The sequence below is a fragment of the Adelges cooleyi genome, unplaced genomic scaffold (assembly GCF_023614345.1).
Source record: "Adelges cooleyi isolate 19-005CV unplaced genomic scaffold, UGA_ACOO_1.1 ACOO_flye_CR_arks_rails_tigmint_CR_PRNA_2, whole genome shotgun sequence".
Classification (NCBI taxonomy): domain Eukaryota; kingdom Metazoa; phylum Arthropoda; class Insecta; order Hemiptera; family Adelgidae; genus Adelges; species Adelges cooleyi.
Window position 1 is genome coordinate 9885353 of NW_026095860.1, and position 18867 is coordinate 9904219.

Below are 18867 nucleotides of genomic sequence, written 5' to 3' on the forward strand. Positions count from 1 at the left end.
GATATATTATTTAATATAATATTTTTTAGATTATTACAAGGCATACATACTTTACAGTTGGCCCACGCGCAAACTTTACTGCCAATTTTCATTAGTTTTACCGCTAAACGTATAGTAGACATTAAATTACATTTGTTAATTAAGTTATGCACGGTATATATATATATATATAACTATTAAAGTAGATAAATCGTCCAAGTTAACTATTTCTTATGTTTATCTGATATTATGTAATAAATTTTAATTTTAATCATATACTTGATACAGTATAATAGTAAGTATTAGTGTACTAGTTTTGATGATTTTTATTGGAATACGTTTTTCTTGTCTCATTATCAAAAGTCAGGTTCATCAAAGTTTGTTTAAATTTTCATTTGTATTTACATTGATTTGAAAACTATAACGAAATTGCGAATTCGGGTCGCTCTATTATAGAACATAAAAAATTTGTGCATAATAATAATAATGAATAAAAATAAAGATGTTGTTCAACATGGTTCTATATAATATAAAATGTAAAGAGTTTAGATAAAAGTTCAACAAGAAAAGCAAACGTTGCGTCTGTCTCTACATTTAGAAAACAAAGTTATTGTAAATATTCACGTTTGACGAAGAAAGCTCCATTGAAATTATAAAGTTTTCATTGGATTGCTGTAATGAAAAGAAAAAAAGGAGAAAGAGTCCTTTCTTGCGATTTTATTATATACGACTAATAATTGAGACGCTATTCAAATGCTGACAATATACACAACCAAAAGAGTATATAAACAAAGAGCACAACAAGCTGAATATAGTCAATGACATATATTATGTACAAACGTTTCACAATTTGTATTTTTCTGCGACGAATTTCAATTGCAACTTACAAAGTTTATGAAACCGAACAGCTTTCTAAAATTTCAATATAAATACATTTAAAAAAGTTCATTAGCATATTTAATAAAATCAAACTGTGCAAGAGAAATTGATTTCGGTTTTAACTTTCAGAATAGGTGTGAAATTTTGTTCAAAACTAATATCAACCCCAATTTTAGGATACATGTTACTTTTTAAATATTTGTAAATGATATTTTTCGGCCGAGTTGTCTTGCGTATCGCATTACCCAAAGTCAATGATATTGTAAGTGAATGTTAGAAGACGTTTCGGTCATATTTTCCCAAAAGAAGCTCATCGATTTCTTTGCTTCCTACACGTTTACAAGCACTCCCACACACACACACTCAGGTACAAACAACTTAATAAAACTTACTTTCAACTAATAGTTTAAACTACAAATCTGTGGCAGAAGATGGTGTTTGATTTAATTTTTTATCTTTTATCGACTTGTCATCCTACCACCGAAACTATGAACAGAATTAATAAAAATTCTATTTATGATTAAATTGTATTTACTTCCGACCTATAATGTCGTAGGAAACGTATGTATTCTATACATCTGTTCTGGAACAAACACGACAGGAAGTCAAATTGGCATAAATAAATGACCCTGTTTGCTGTTTTAACAATTACAAGTCGTGGCATAAAGTAATATTGATGACTTGTGCAACTAAGATACGTTAACAGTGTTAACAGATTAGTGCTAAATAATTCAGTCGTTTTTAAAAATTTCAACTTCCTCCTATAAATTATGATGGTAAATTGAAGGCTTGATAAAATAGTATACACCAGAACATAACGTCCTTAACCATCATGTTTTTTTCATTGCCTTAAATTACCAAAAAAACACAGACACACAACGTTATTAAATATTCAAATAGAACGTTCGGTCATCACCACAATTACTGTTTTCTGGTTACATCAATGACGGTGTATACAATTTTACTCAGCCTGTAACCAGGCCTTTATAACCGACAATTATTATTTATGTATTTGAGATTGTTTTTAAGTATACAATACTCATAGTAATGCTGCTCTAAGTCGTTTGTGTGACGCAGGGTGCGCTCTAGTATTCGCAAAGGATCGTTTACTTTTGCTAAGTTGAGCACTAGATCTCGCTGTAACATTGAAGCGAATCTCAATATTACACTCTCCAGTTTGCCCGACAGATAGTGCAACGGGTAGGTCCGCCGGGGTTGTACTCAGCAGGGTTAAGCCGAAAAATTATACTATTATACTTTGTGTTGACATGGTTATATAAAGACTAAACTAAAATAAGACATGAAATATAACAATAAACAACATTGTACGGTATATAGACATAATTCTAGGCCAAACTTGGTTGATCTTTACTTGAAATACTTGGCGCACATCCAAAACGGGAAACGTATATGCTACTAAAATATTTTATAATTTAAAACTTACCTTTTGGCGAAAGCGGCTCGACGTTTCCCAAATAGAACGGCCCTTGTCTGGTGACGATTTCGTGGACTATGATGGCAAACGAGTACACGTCTCCTTTTTGCGTTCCTTCTGGAGGCGGATTTCTAGTCCGTAAGAGTTCAGGACACGTCCACAAAAATCCTGAAATAAAAAAATAAAATACACAATTAGGGTTGGTCGAGAATAGTGTGGTTCAGTTTTGACGTGGAGCTGTGAAGGTATTGTAGTTTTTACAATAATGTGTGTTTTTATTTACAATACAATACTTATGTTACTTGTTGTTTATATCGAAAAATATAAATATTTATCCCTTCGGAAGAGTTGCATATAAATGCAAAAAAAAGGTACCGTGCTCAGCTTTATCCACACTTGAGCGTGAATTATTCCACCAAGAACACATAGATACCATTAAAAACACGTTAAATGACCCGTGCAACCTTGTATAGTCTTGATGAACCGTTTTAATCATCGCCTATTGGCTGATGACTGTCATTATTCAATTCACAAGACGTTTTTCTTTAATACCATTAGCTTTGCGATAGTATAAAACCGAACCCGGCGAGTTAACGAGATTCGTCAAGTTAAAAACGAATTATATGTTTTACTAACTTATTAAATTGAAAGCCAATAATACTAGCATGTTATAAAACTTACTAGTTGTCTAAAAAATATTAAAATATATACTAGGTTTGTTTAGACAATAATAAGAAAAACTGATCAGACAGTTTAAAGGTAATTCGAAAATAAAACAATAGTTATAATTTTTAGAGTAAATTAATAATGTTAAAAATGAACCAAATATTTTCCAAGTCTATATTCATAGACAATACCTATACATATTAAATGTATAGGTATGCATTTACACTCCTATTATAAGTATCGACTGTATTTATAATAACAGGCTATTCTAAACATATTATTATACACACCCGTTACTAGAATTTGATAATAATATTTATAACTATTTAAAATCCTTATATAACATATGCTCTATCTGATTCTCTGATCTCTTATCTGATTAATAGAATATATATTCAAACATGTTATTTTAATTAGTTAATCTTAATAATATATTTCTAATACAATTAATACAAATTATAGCTAAAATATTGGCATATGTTTTTAAATATTTTCAATACATTTGTTTACTGTATGAGACACATATTATTATACAATACAATCTCAACGAATACAATTTAAAACTCTCAAGCCAACCGGTTATTCGATAGGCACATTAATTATGAACATGAAAAATAAAAAAAACATTCTCAATTTACAGTTTATGATTTTAATCAAAATATAATACATTATGTTTCGACAACTGGAAAAACATAAACGTTACGCAACCAAACAAATAATAAGAAAAAATGAAACAAGAGTCGTGAAAGAATAACTTTATATTATTATTATAATGTATGTTTTTTTTGAAAGTAAAATTGGCGGCATTACTAAAATACAATAAGCTTCACAGGAGATCATAGTATGATATTTACTCTTTCCACCGTATGGATATTAAATCCGATCTGAGAATTCTGAACAAAAATAATATGTGTAGTGGGAGAGACTTTTTACCGACTTATATAGTGGCAAAAGGTCGTGTACGTGCTATGATTACATTAAACGCATATAGTGCTTTCTGGCCTTATTTTTTTTTTAATTTGTAATGCGGTCTTATATGTATATATACTGAGATATCAAATTTTATTTTAGAGATACCTAATACAAAAACCCACATTCGCGCTCACACATACACACATGTGGTTGGTATAGAGTTACTTAAAGTATTTTTCTGCATATACATATGTGTGTGTGTGTGTGTTAAAAAAATACCAGCAAGATATTGTTTAAAATTTGGAGAAAAAAATGTTCTTTTTCAACATGTTAAACCGATAGTTATACACAGTAAAATAATTTTAAACAATATTGGCGAGCAATAACATTGAACGTTGAGTTTAAAGTAAATTTTTCTAATTACAAGTATATTACTTTGTATATACATTGAAATGTACCTATACAAAAAAATGTTAAAATTCTACCTTGACATGATTTATAAGCCGCGAGAAAAAAATCATATTTAACGAGGGTTACTTTAGTCGAGTATACCATGAAAAATGACTTTAGTCAAATATTTGTATAGGATTTAGATATATTTTGTTATCATTATTCATAACCACCATACAATCGACTGCCGTCCACCGGATTGCCGGGTAGTTTTAATAGTTTCACAAGAAGAACAGAAATGAAAATATTTTAGTACTTTATGTAATTTTTTTCCGGCAGGTCGCCTTAAAAATTGTACTTTACGACCGCCAAGAAAAAAACTATAAAAATACAAACCGGAGACAGTTCAGAGGTTTTCCGCATTTGAAAATCAGCTATGTATGTAGTTAAAACTTTGGGTGATTAGTCCACTAGCCCATCAAGTCGGATTTCGCGTGGGCACTTGAAAACAAAATATTTTATTATATACTTATGAAATATCTTGTCAATTTCAAAAACCAGCAATTTTAAAATGGCTAAATTGACAGCAAAACCAGCTATATCAAAAGTATAAACCTATTTAAAACTATTGTGAACGAATTTTTAAAAAATAAATCTCCATAACAAAGTGTACATATACTACAAAGCTTTGATTTTGCATTTATTATAAAGTCTGGCAAATCTTAACCTTGTTATCGCTTTTGAGAGATTTCAAAAAATCCTTATAGCTGGTTTTTTTTAAACAAACGCCTCATTTGTCAGGAAATCATACACATTCCACCTGTACCGCCGTATCGACTGCACTGAACTCAATTGACAGTTCTACATTATTTATTACTATCATATTTTTATTTCAATATTTATTTATAATATGTACGTCATTCGTGTTTTGCTCAAACAGTCGTTTTCACGTTGAAAAAAGCTGTTATTACTTTTCTTTCAAGAAGCGCATACGAAAGATATTAATATTTACAGCCAGTAAACAACATTGTGTGTTTGTCAAACGTTAATATTAAACGTAAAAAAATCTAAAAACGATATCCGCGTACAATAAAAAATATGATGTAGTTTTTTGTGTATTTCAATCAACAAAGATTAAAAATGTTTATTTCATCAAAACAAGATACACTCAAGACGCGCGTGTAGCTGAATTGCCTATGCAAATCGCCGGTTGTTTTTTTTCCCATTAATAATACTGAAGGCTTAGTGCACACTTGTTATATAAGTCCACTTTTTTTCCAAAATTGAATGCGCTTTATTTTTAAAATAAAAGTTGTTTAAATCTCAAATATATATTTGTTGTGAAAACTGTAATATTATCTTATTAAAAGTAAAAAAGTATAATTTTCTCTCTTGAACAATATTAGTTGTATGACTTATAACGAGTTTGCACTAAGACATCGATATTATACTTAATGTATAACACTATACTTCATAATATTGTTATCACAAACCGCAGTGCTTTTGTAATACACTCCTCTGACATATTATTATTATACTTGCAAACACTCAAGTCGGTATGGCGTCAAAAAGTTTAGCGGTTGTATTTGTGAAGGTGCATTATATTATTATCGCCGACTTTGGGACAGTAGGCGAAAAAAACAAGTTGATACTCGAGTAATAATTATACGGGTCAACGGATCTGTTCCACTCGATCTACACTGACTACCGATTACTATCGTACCTCCTAAGGGGTAATTTTTATTTATTTTGTTCTTATGCCCAGAAGACGGTGCGTGTGAACCGCAGACCTTTGGCCAAAGTCTTTCCACCAACAAGCGCACGCAAAAAATAAAACACAGATGTTTATCGCTCAGTGAATTAACATAAAAATAACATTTAACGCGGTCAAACCTTAATTTCAAACTCGAATAAACATAATAATAATAATATACCCGTCGGGCAACGGATTTGTATACTTTGATATACATTACTGTTTTACATATTATTGTTATTTTATCTTATACGCCGTTTGATCTGGTTTTCTTCGATTGCCACTTCATTAGATATAATATACATAAACAGTGTTAAGGAAAATTCCTTTAAAAAAGTAACAGTTCCCATCCATATTCCTGAGGTAAAAAAAGTGATGCATTCCAAGTGCATTCCGAAAAAAAAATGTAATATTTGCTCTTGTACAGATAAAATATAGTAACTGTAGGTAACCCCTAAAAATGTATTTTATAATACTGTACCTTTTTTTGTTTTGTTGCTATTATTATTATCAAAATTCGGCTTTCGTTTTAATTTTTATTTAAACGGCGTTTGCTATATTTATTCAGCGTTATTTAATTTTTTTTTTGATTCGTTAAACGCGAAGAAGCGCGTTTATTATAATTTTTTGTATGTTTTTATTATTCAATATGGCCTTGTTGTCTTTAACAATGTAATTTGGTCGTTAAGAAATTATTATTATTTACACAAATCGGATTAAACGTGCAACACCCCGTTGCCAACCAACCCGAGGTCGGTAAGTTTACCAAGTAAGCCGAACAGCGCCACCTTCTTGCTGTAGCCTAATGGACGTTTCTTAATAATATGTGTATAGCTGTTATAGTTAGTTAGCTTAATATTATTATATTCAAATTCGACTTTATCGACTAATAGTTAGCATAGTCGGTGCAATTTATCAGCCAAATTAAACACAACCCGTTTGGCCACCACTTTAATCATATACATACAGCTGAACAATTCTCGATTCGCCCCAAAACACATGGGACGGCCAAAACTAATTATTATGGTGTTTTTCGTTCATATGTGACCGTGTGGCCGACATTAATAATAATAATACATCACAATGTAATAATAACAATAATAGCAAACCTTTCCAGTACGCGTATGAATCACTGTCGTCATTAGATGATTCGTTGGCGTGGCTGTTGCGCAGACTCCTCAGACCGAAATCGGCGATTTTCAACACGAACCTGCTATCCACCACACAGTTGCTGGACTTGAGTCCACCGTGAGACCGTAGTTCGCTACTGTGCAGATAGCACATGCCCTATGGTGAAAATGTCAATAAAATACAATATGGAGTAAAGCAGTACAGTAAAATATAATATATGTAGCATCGCCCGGCGAATGGCTATGGACTATTACGACACGGTCCAAATCTTAATTTGAGAATTTTTCAAAAATAAAATTCAAAAAGCTGAGGAAATTTTACATACAATGTGTATTTTTTTAAATTGGGTTCTACATAAAAACGCTTAGAAAAAAAAAGGTAAAAATTCATAGAATAGTAAAAAAAACACAGGGAAAACGACCACAGTATTCAAAATAGTTGAAATAATTATGTGTAAACTAATTTTTTTATTTTAAATACAACCCCATCAGTTATGTATTAAAACCATATGAACTGATATTGGGGATGTTTACAAACGTTATGATTTGGGTAATATTAGTTTGTTTAGGTGCTAAGTACACATTTTGATCAATTTAATTAATTTTCTCTCGAAACAATTGATATTTTCTATGTTTTTCTTTCTGGTAGAACTCTGGTTACTGTTATTATACAATATTCGAATTTGTATCTTTTTTTCCTCCCAGAATTCTATCAACTTTTTAAACTTAAATGGCAACATATATATTCAGTTAACTTGATTTGCTGAAAATGTTGACTCGATAACCAATTTTGAGTAAGTACTTTTAAACTTTAATTACTTTTAAAGCAAACCAGCGAATTATTCTTGTTTTAAAAAGTTATGATACGTTGCACTATGGAAATCTTAAGTTCAAATGGAATAGGTTTATAATTAAAATAAATATGGATATATCAAATTAAGGCTAACTAATAACTATTAAAGTATTAAAAAAACACCTGAATATCTTTTAAGATATTGACTAGGTAATAGTAAAGCAACAGCGGTATTAGTGTATTATTATTATCATCTCATGATGGCAGCGCTGGGGCTTGAAGGTATGTTAAACTGATAATGATGATGATGATGATGATTGATGATTATTCTAATAATAAAAATAATGTCAAAACTATTAGTACTGCGGGCAACGAAAAAGGTAGAATCTAATAAATTTTGTTCGACCAAATATTTATTCACATTTTAATAATAATAATAATGCATATGGCGTATTGACCGGGAGTGGCTATGGCTAACTTTATGCCAGTTCGGTCGCCGGGTTGCATGGAATTTCAGCCATGCATCCGGGGTTGATAGTGTGGGTCGCCGCTAAAAATCCCAGGTGGTCACCCATCCGGGATCAAGCAGCAACGGACACAGCTTAACCTCAAGTGCCATGCGGCACTTGAGATGTCCACTGCGCCACACCTCCCGGTATTCACATTTTATATTTGTTCAATAAAACATATTATGTTTTTCTATACCAATATGATCAGACGGGTTTGTTGTGAAAACGATTCATGTCCGTTTTCGTTTGAGATAATAATAACAATACATTGTTGTACTATATAATAGATAAGCGGATTGTTCCTATGGTAAACCAAAAATGAAATATATATACACAATCGGATTATCGAGAAAGGCGTGTCAGAATGAGAATGGGATTGACGTTTGATTGACATCTATACAGGTACAGTACACCGTCACAAGGATGTATTAAGTACTGATCTGAGGTTTTTTACATAAGGATTTGGAACGGGAAAGGAATTTTGTCAGCAGAAGAATAGAAACAAAACGAAAATGTTTACACGAGATTTATTAAGGTTGGCCGGGCCGCTGAGAAAAGTATATATTCATTATAAATTACTTTGACAATGTCGTGCATCAAGCTGTACCGGAACATCCAGTCTAATTTGAACTGGTCGTTTTCGAGTATGTCTTGTAGACTTCCTTTGGGACAGTACTCGGTCAGCAGACAACAGTAATTGGGTTCGATACAAGCACCGTAAAACCGCACCAAGTGGTCGTGGTGTAAGTCTTTTAGCTGAAAAAAAAAATACAACAAAACATTATACTTTATGTTATTTGATGAAGAGTAAGATGTTATATTTTCTTAAACACATTGTTTGGCAATTTCAGAAAATATGAATAAAAAAAAAACACAGGGCCGTTTATACAACTCTCGTTAGTGTAAATGTGAAGTTCCGCACAAAAACCAAAAGTTGCTCGAGTCGTGCACTGTATAAATTGGCTTGTTCGAAGATTTCCAAAAACGTTGTAAAAGTGTTTTTTTTTATGCGAGTCAGACGACGTTTTGAAATGTAGCTTGAAATCGAAACAATCTTTTGGACTTTTTTACAATTTGATTAAAACTACACAACATTTGCAGATATTTTAAGGGCTGTGACTTTACAAATACTTATATGCTATTCAAAGTTTGTTTGACAAAGAAATTCTGCTTGTAAAACTTTAGTAACTATTTCTGTTACATTTCCGAAACACAAATCGACCAGTTAAGACAATGCTATATTTTCTATTGGCGATAAAAATGTTCACATAACAGCAGCGAGCCTGTTAGCCATTAAATTGGACTAAAATATATTTTTCTATTGTACTTACTAGCTATATTATAGTATAATCACAAATAATAAAAAATTGTATTTGAGTATTATTATCGTTTTTGACATACCCTTTTTAATTCCAACAGCAACGGTCTTGTCAATTCTAATCGCGATCTCTTCAAAGTTTTTAGAGCCACTTTGTTTCCCTGGAAAATAAAATGTATTAAATTTAAAAATATAATTTCATACCAAACAATAATATATTATATTAAAGGTTTTACAATAATGAGCCTTTGAGACTACGTCACATGGGCAACCATTAAAATAATATACTAAAAACTATTTTTATTAAATATTAAGATAAATAAATGTCAGTACAAAAGCTTCTTTTTCAAATATTATCTAAACAATATTATGATGATAATGTTATATAGTAAAAACATGACAATAACAGCTCAATCCATTCGAATATAGTGAAATCTAATTTTTTATACTTTTAAACATACTTTAATGGGAAATAAAATGCATTTTAGAGCTTGAAATGAATAAGTTCCTTAGTAAAACTCTAAAAACAATAAAAAACAAATACTTTTGAAATACAGTAAGGAAGTTTCAAATATAGTTTGTGTCAACTAAGTTTGTGTGAATTCGAGTGAAACGTATGCATTGCACAGTATATTTATATAACAAAACGAAAAACCTTATTATAACTGTCAGAAGTCAAGTAAAATAATCATCGCTTAATATTTTCCTTGTGCTTTGTTTAAACGCGTAACAGACAATACACATTTTCAAATATTTCCTTTTGCAAAATCTTAATTGGAAGTTTTCGCAGTGGTTACTTTGATAACGGTTATTCATTCGGTGTCGACGCTTTATATAACATTATAACCCAGAAATGACTAAATGCGCATCAACTTCTATACAAAAAGGTTATTCGTTTTTTTGGACTAACACAAATTATTACAGATTTATTTTATTTTCGAGATCCACAATGATCACATACAAAGCTGGAGCTAATAAATTCCGAAACGATAAACAATTTTTTCGTGTGTTCTTGCATTTTAACTGATTGTTAGGTCGACGTTAGGTACATTGTTAATTATATCCCAAACGGCCAAATAGAAATAATTCTACAACTGACAATGCAATGTTTGTTATATAATAAAAATGGCGGCACTAGTGTCAGACTTGAAAATAATAGTTTATTGTTACTGGGAAACAAATCATCATTTCACAACCGTTGGTTAAAATTAATTATTTTTTATAAAAACAAATACTGATTTATGAATCTTTAAAGTGTATACATAGCTTGTAAGTTTTTACTTTTTACCGTCTTTTTCGCTCCTGGTCAAAAGTTTAAGCCGTTAAAAAGTTTACCGACCTTAAGTGTTCCATGGGTCGTTAGGGGATCGGTGGGCGTCCGGTAATAATCTAAGGAGTATACACTGTACACGATATTATAATAATATATTACCTATATATATATATTTATATATGGGACGTACTCATGTGTGCCCATTTTCTTATCTGTTTAATAGCCGAACGTTGAGGGTTTCTTTACGCTAACAAAGTTGTGCAACTCGTTATTACCCGCCGGTTTTAATACTGCATAAAATATATAAAAAGAACAACCCCCTTTCGGCCTTTAACCGTTTGGTTTATTACACTTATACGAGACTAACTATATACACAATTTACCCATGTTACTCAAATTCATAAACTGACAAAATCATCACCGAGAACCTATGTGTTCGGTTAATACTTAACTAAGTGTGTTTGGATCAACTGACAATAGCTTTAAACCCAGCCAGGCAAATGCCAAATGGATTTAGCTAAAAACAGCAAAACGATGGGCACGCCAGTGCGTGTGCAGGTGTTCGCGTGGGCAGCAAAGACCGGCTCAATAAGTCAAAGCAAAAATATATAACGTACCCGAATTACCGAAGTAATAACATAACGCTTACCAGGGTCGACAAAAACAATAAGGATTTTTATTTCTGAAAGAATCGTAAAACCGAAATAAGCGTTTCGACCTTAACAATAATGCCGTATCGCAACACCCGAGACCCATTGGATATATATGTGTATCGATAGGATTAGCCGGGGGTTGTATAAAAGGTAATAATTATATATCATGAATTAAAGAGCACTTTGCATTTGCCATTTTTCAGTGTATTCTGTTGATCACCGATGTACCATTCCTATTTAGGATCCTATCAGACTGACAATAATATTGTATGTTACACTAATATAGCCAAAACGGCAATAGTCTTTGGCTAATCTACATTTATCAAAAAAAAAAGAATGCGAATTAGAGCCAAATATTTTATTGACAATACACATTATGAGTAATTATAAGGAAACTCATATCTGTTATATCTGGGTATTTGTTATATCTGGGTATCTGTTATATCTGTTATTATTAACTTTAGTTATTATTTTACTCTGATATTTTGGGTATGATGATATTATTGTTGATTTTTAATATTTTCTTTAATAGTAATTACTAACAAGTAAACAGTATTTGGTTCTAATTATTTTTTTTTCAAAAATGATTGGTATGTTATGTAATAGACTATTACTTACAGTTCACAAGGTGTGTACTTTTTTTGTAAAATTTGAAATTTTTTTTGTAACGGATATCAAATTTATGATAGCAACGAAATTGTCATTTACCTAGACTTAGAGTATCAAATTACTTGACAACACATGTATACTTCGAGTAAACTTCTTGTCGACCTATCTGAGTAAAAACAACATTATTAAAGTTTGACTCCAGGATCTCGGTATTGCGTATTGAAAACTTTTTCTTTACTAAGATGTATGTGTATGTACATATTATACCAAATTAAACCCAGATCAACGATGGTAATAATAGTGAAAGGAGAATATTCACAAACACTGTTTACCATCAAAGCTGTTACAGATATTTCTGTACTGTACGTTGTTATTACAAATGCTTAATAAAAAACAACCGAGTTCAATAAATTCAATTCGATTAAATATTTTTTATACTAATACAACGGTAATGCTTGTTTTCGGCCAATTACGCTGGCGTAGGCGGAGAGTGAACTCGGAGAAAAGCTAAATCCTCATAAATATATATTTATTTATTTTCTTAAATTAAATTTTAAAAAAAGTCCAAATTGTATTTGTCGATAATCTTTTTTGGGAGGCTATTTCGAGAGAAATACTATTGACCAAGCTCTTCGCCATTGTTAGAAAATATAAAAATGACAATTAATAAATTGATTTTATTTGTTTCGAGTCGCAATAATTAAACGGGCGGGTTTTTCATCGAAGCTGAAATTATTTTGCAGTCCTGGGCGTTTGGGGAATTTAACATAACAACAACGTACCGGCCACACACTTGACTTGTTTACAAAAAAAGTTGGCTCGACTTTAAAATGATTGTAATTTTTTTAAAAATAATTTTTCGATTTTAACACAGATTTGGGCGAGTCATCCGGTTAGGTTTTAAGTGCCGCTTTGATTGTTTCCAGCACCCTCGGGCATGACGGGGACAAAAGCCACTATGACTACGTACACCAAAGTGAACAAATACTACACATTGAAATCGTTCTTGAGTGTGGTTGACTTTTTTTAACCACCATCGACGGTATACCGCCGATGTGATTTATTATGTAAAAGTGTTATATATGTATATATACATATTTTAGGTAAATAATATTGCGTCAGTCATGTTATATGCGCGTACAGAGTAGGCGAGAGCAATCTGTATTGAACGATGGAAAATTTCATCATTCAATTTCCATCATTGATGGAAAAAAAAAGACACTTAACGACTCTTTATAAACCTGAGTATGACTCTGATAGATTATTATCACCGACAATAATATTATTAAAATATTATATACCGCTAAGGTGTAGAGAAATTATTCCATATAGTGAAAAATAGAAAAAAAAATTAAATGTCTAATGCGCGTGGGAACAATAAATAATGTATTCCGGATATGATATTTGATTATGGCACCGTTAATGCGGTTGCATTAATCAATCGGATCAACCGTAACAGCGGCAAGTGCTATCCAATTGGAAATCTCAGAATTTAACAAACCACTTGTCTAATGTACACTATTCATATTTTCAGAGCAGCTGTAAACGTACTTGGAGGGTTAGTCGGCCTATAACGAGCGAACCGTGTCGGAGAAGGGTACAGGGTGAACGTACAGGGTGATTTTGATGTATTTTTCAAGAATATAATCCCATCCCTCCTGTGCGCCACAACACATTGTGAATAGTTATTTTTTTAAGTAATTATTTAAAATTGGTTATCGACCGGTAGGAACTTTCATATCTTTTATGATTTTATACACTGACTGGGTTAAGATGCTTTGTGGGATGTAACTGTCGCTAGCTTATTCTCTCCTGGCACCGAACTTTGGTCCGAATCGCGGTTTTTGGTAAAACCATTAAAATTTTCCCCTCCGGACCGCGACCGCATTTCGGTTAGGCAGGTTTATAATTTAGATTTTTACTCTTGAATTTTGTATAAATTAACCGAAAGCGTGGGTACGGTCTGCCAACCAATTATAATAGGCTACAACGCGTGACTATAATATGTATTATGTGCAGCGGTCGTACGTGCTAATCGATTTAAGGTCGACAATATTTCACTTTTTACAGTATTTATACATACATACATGTATGTATGATATATTTATATAGTACAAGTTTTTTTTTTTTAATGGTTATTATCATAATATATTGTTGTCTGATATTATTGGATAGCTGCTATACTTAAGAGCATCCGCCCCGTCGGTAAAAGTGCCCTAGACAACTCTATAAACCAGACTTTTAATAGTAATATGTAATACAATTGTACACGTATATGTCTTATATGTATTACATGTTGTTAGACACTTAGATTTGTTAAGTTTCGGGCAGCGGTTCTTTTTTTGTTTATCAGAAATTATTATATTCAATATATATAGTATTTAACGGTACATTAATATGTTTTTATTAACGGTACTCAAAATACAAATCGATTGTACTTTGAATATAAAATATATGTATTAAAAAAAAAATCCGTCTTACAGTTGAAATATATTATGCGTGTCGTATAAACCGCGTTTCTAATAGGTTTCTTCGTTTGAAACCCCAAAACACTAGCTCTCTGTCGGGGTCAAAAGTCAAAAGCAACCAACGTGTCCCCACGTGTATAACCGCAGAAAAAACTATTTCGTTTGAAACTGTTAACACCAGTCAAGCACAGTTTGCGGCTTGCTAACATTTTATGAGTGACAACTTTATAAATAAATACAAAAAAAAAACACTTTTCCTTCTGTCGATAGTCGTTTCTAGAACAGATATTAGAAGTATTTAAAAACCATGCTGTTTTTTTCTCAATTGTACTATTTAACATATAATTTTACAGAATCCAATCAAATAACTCATCTGGAAAAAGTAAAAAGGTCGATCAGAAGTAATAAATAAGTGTATACATAGTATACTCGATTTTATACGACCTATTACACTTGTTTTCTTTAACCCAATACATTGGATCGGTTCAATTCAAAATGGGACCGGGTAACCCAATAAATTAACGTCAGAATGTATCTTTTATGTTACAGAAATGTGGGAATTTCGAACACTTGGACTCGATTAAGTATTAAAGGGATTGCATTTTAATTAATAATAAATATCGCGTTCGACCTTGGATATTCATTGAACGGTGCACCGTTATCGGAGGCTCGTTATCAATTCAGTTAATATGTTATAAGTCTTAGAAAATTTACTTTAAAAGAAATTCTAAGCCGGCGATCTGGTTATGCAATTTTAATACTTGCCGGTATAGTTAATAATAATTAAAAAAATAGTATTTAGCCAAGCTTTCTCCTCCTGTTAACGTCTTAAGTTTCGGATAACGTTCCATCAGCTATTACTAGGTCATTATTTTATTGATAATTTCTGACTTTGATTGTATGGCTAAAGGGGTTGGCGCCAGCATGATGTTTTGGTCTAAAACGTTAACCTAAATATTAAGTCAGAAATCTAAGAGGAGCGAATCACAGCTGTTATTATCATTGTATAATTAACATAATCCGAGCAGAGTACATGTTTGTAAAATACAATTTAACGGTGACTTTGGCCATCAACATCTACATTAAAACACTTTTTGTATCGTGTAAAAAATTACACATCCGAAACAAAAGTTGTAAAAGTTTAAAAGGTTTTTTCGAAAAAAAAAAAATGAACACAAACTCGTTTATCAAAAGTTGCAAAAAGTCGGTAATTGCCGCGATACGAATATTGCCTGCAAATTTGTCTTAGAGACCTAATTTATATATTTTTTTAATTAAAAATACCTTTACACTGACAACAAGTTAAGTGCTTAAATATATATTTTACCTTGTAGAACGCTGTTTGTATGAATATTTGGCGTCCGTAATCGCATTGGCTCATTAGGCTCATGAGGTCGTCCGATATGACTGTCTGTAAAACACAAAAATATATACATTCATTTTTTTTTTTTTTTATTGAATACTCCTATCTTGTGACAACACCACTGGATGTACACAAATGTAAACACATTATAATATTATATTATACCGGCGTCTTAGTGCTTTTTAAATATTCAGATCACGAACGACGACAAACGGATAAACGACACCGGTAGGATGGTTTAGATTTCCATGCTAATATTATTATATGGTACTGAATCGGTAAAATGTGCACAGGGCGGAAAATTGTAACACCACCTGTCGTGTGTCAAACAGCAAAACCAATCCTGTATTATGGAACTTATTCCAACGAGATTTTCAATACCTTTTGGAATGAGGTGCGTGCTCTATAAGAACACGACTTTTGTTCGACCTAGTCTCGACATATCCTATTATCAGCCCTACAAAAATGGGTACTATTATAGCAGTGTATTCCGTCAAGATTGTTTTTTTTGAAAAAGGTCTACAGTTATCGATCAAATATACAGGATCAAAATATGTTAAACCATAGCCAATTCGATACGAACGTAATTCTGGTAATGAAGCTAACCGTTGACTGGAAAACAAAAGATCAAACGACCAATAATTACAGATCAGTCTTTGTAGTGCCGTGTAATTTAAAAACGATTAATTTTAAGTACATACAATTCAGCCAGTGCTACAAAACTAACGAGCAACTAATCAGTGTTCGATTTGACTATTTAGTGTTTCTGTGCATCTTTAAATGGCATCTAGAGAAATGTACAACTATGAATTTACTCCATCCGTTCCCAAAGTACATATTTTGTTACTAAAATATCTACTTAAATAATAATTCCAATAAAAGAATGAATAACAAATATCCTAAAACAAATAACGCATGTAACCTACCCGCTGGCTGTTCCTTCTGATAAGACTGGCCATGCTCGTTCTCCATTTTTCTTGAGGCACTCTTATAATGTCGTTGTAATTGACTTTCCACGTCATGGATGCGATTTCCGCTTCTAGTTTGTAGTGCCTGTAACAGACAAAAATACAAAAACAAAAAAAACAATTTCAGTAAAATGGAATAAATACATAACAATATTAATATGTAGCCGAGTAGATTCCATCAATGTAATTTGTATTATGAATAATTTATAAAACAATGTAAACTATATAGTTTTTTGTATTTACATATTGTAATAAAGTATATGTACATGTTTCCATTTTAATAATGAAAGTCATAATATACAAGAATGAGTACAATATAGCATTACTATAGCTCAACGTTTTGTCATACAAAACAAGTTAAAAATAATTGAATTTCTGTAAAGAATTGTATTAAGTGAAACTCAAATTTGAACAAAATCAAGTTGTACAAAATAATACAATTATAACGCTTGTCGAGTTAGAACGCCAAGTCGCTGTTTATATTGAAATAATATTATTATTGACATAAGTTTATGGTAGTAAAAACGTATAAAACATTTATTACATTAGGAAATCACAGAGAACAAATGTAGTATTTGATATATATATAGATGTAATGAAAACTCATTGAGAATTTCTATAGAAAATTTATCTACAAATCGTACTGCAAAAAAACTAATATCGTTGTAGAACTAAAGTTGTTTTTTTTTAAAGAAAATTATTAATACAAGAAATCGTTATTGTTTTATGAAGAATGGCAATACGAACCGGTTTTGTTCGTGGAAATAAAAATTCTACCAGAAGAATAAATGACTGAATGTCTATAATATAATGTACTGTATTATCTTGTCATTGTACGATAACGAGCAATGATTTTTTTTTCTCTCAAGTTGAAATGGTGTAATTTAAAACTGTTGTGGCATCTCAGGTTCACTTATAATGTTTACCTGTGATACTACATCAACACATGTAGTATATTACGTATCACAATATCACTGTACTTTTCTCCTTGCTAGTACCAGTGTAATATCAAATACCATATAAACTCAATACGGAAAATACGATATATTAATAGGATAAACTTATAAACAATATAGTTTGAACTTGTTGTATTTTTAGTAATAAAATACTCTTTAAGTAATACACGTTTCTAATGGATTATTGAGAAAAATTACTTGAAAAGAATTTAAAAATCTTAATTTCTTCTAGATATATTTCAATTAGTAAACCCTCGTAGGACATCTCATGTGTGTGGATATACTGCAAATATTATTTTATACAATATACATTTATATAAATATATATTTTATTGAATTGTATATAATACTTTGATTTAAAAAAAAAATGTTAGTAAAATATGACCACAGAAAAAAATTAAAAGTTGCATAGTCAAGTCTAGACTGTAGCTATAACAAACCGACAAATTTTAAACGGTCTTAATTTAAGAATAACAATTGCAAAATGCGTTGTTTGGTAATAACCGCCAAAAATGATCCAAGAAATAAATTTGTTTTGCGTTTTATTATTTTACTTTTTGATACAATATATCAGATTAAACTGTCGGCTGTATAGCTCACACATATTTTATAAAATATAGTAAATACCGAATATAATGGTATAAATATGCATACATAATAATTTTATATACTCAAAGTAAGATGATAAATTACATTAAAAACAAGAACGAAATATAAGGTACAGAACAAACTTTTTATATTGAATTATGTTTTCTTTTATACCGACAAACAAGTCATATGCATACACCGTGTGCTTGGATTCCAGGAGAAAAT

General features: G+C 31.1%; 1 protein-coding gene across 4 annotated transcripts in view; it reads right to left on the bottom strand.

The window, feature by feature from the left end:
• LOC126833203 (atrial natriuretic peptide receptor 1) overlaps positions 1-18867 on the bottom strand; it is a 150655-nt gene that overhangs the window by 48528 nt on the left and 83260 nt on the right. For all 4 annotated transcript variants that reach the window (XM_050564374.1, XM_050564377.1, XM_050564376.1 and 1 more), the window contains 6 exons: positions 17057-17183; positions 16095-16178; positions 9848-9925; positions 9026-9202; positions 7124-7301; positions 2303-2461 (listed from right to left, as the gene is read on the bottom strand). In XM_050564374.1, coding sequence (XP_050420331.1) covers positions 2303-2461; positions 7124-7301; positions 9026-9202; positions 9848-9925; positions 16095-16178; positions 17057-17183 — 803 coding nt within the window. The remainder of the gene's footprint in view (positions 1-2302; positions 2462-7123; positions 7302-9025; positions 9203-9847; positions 9926-16094; positions 16179-17056; positions 17184-18867) is intronic.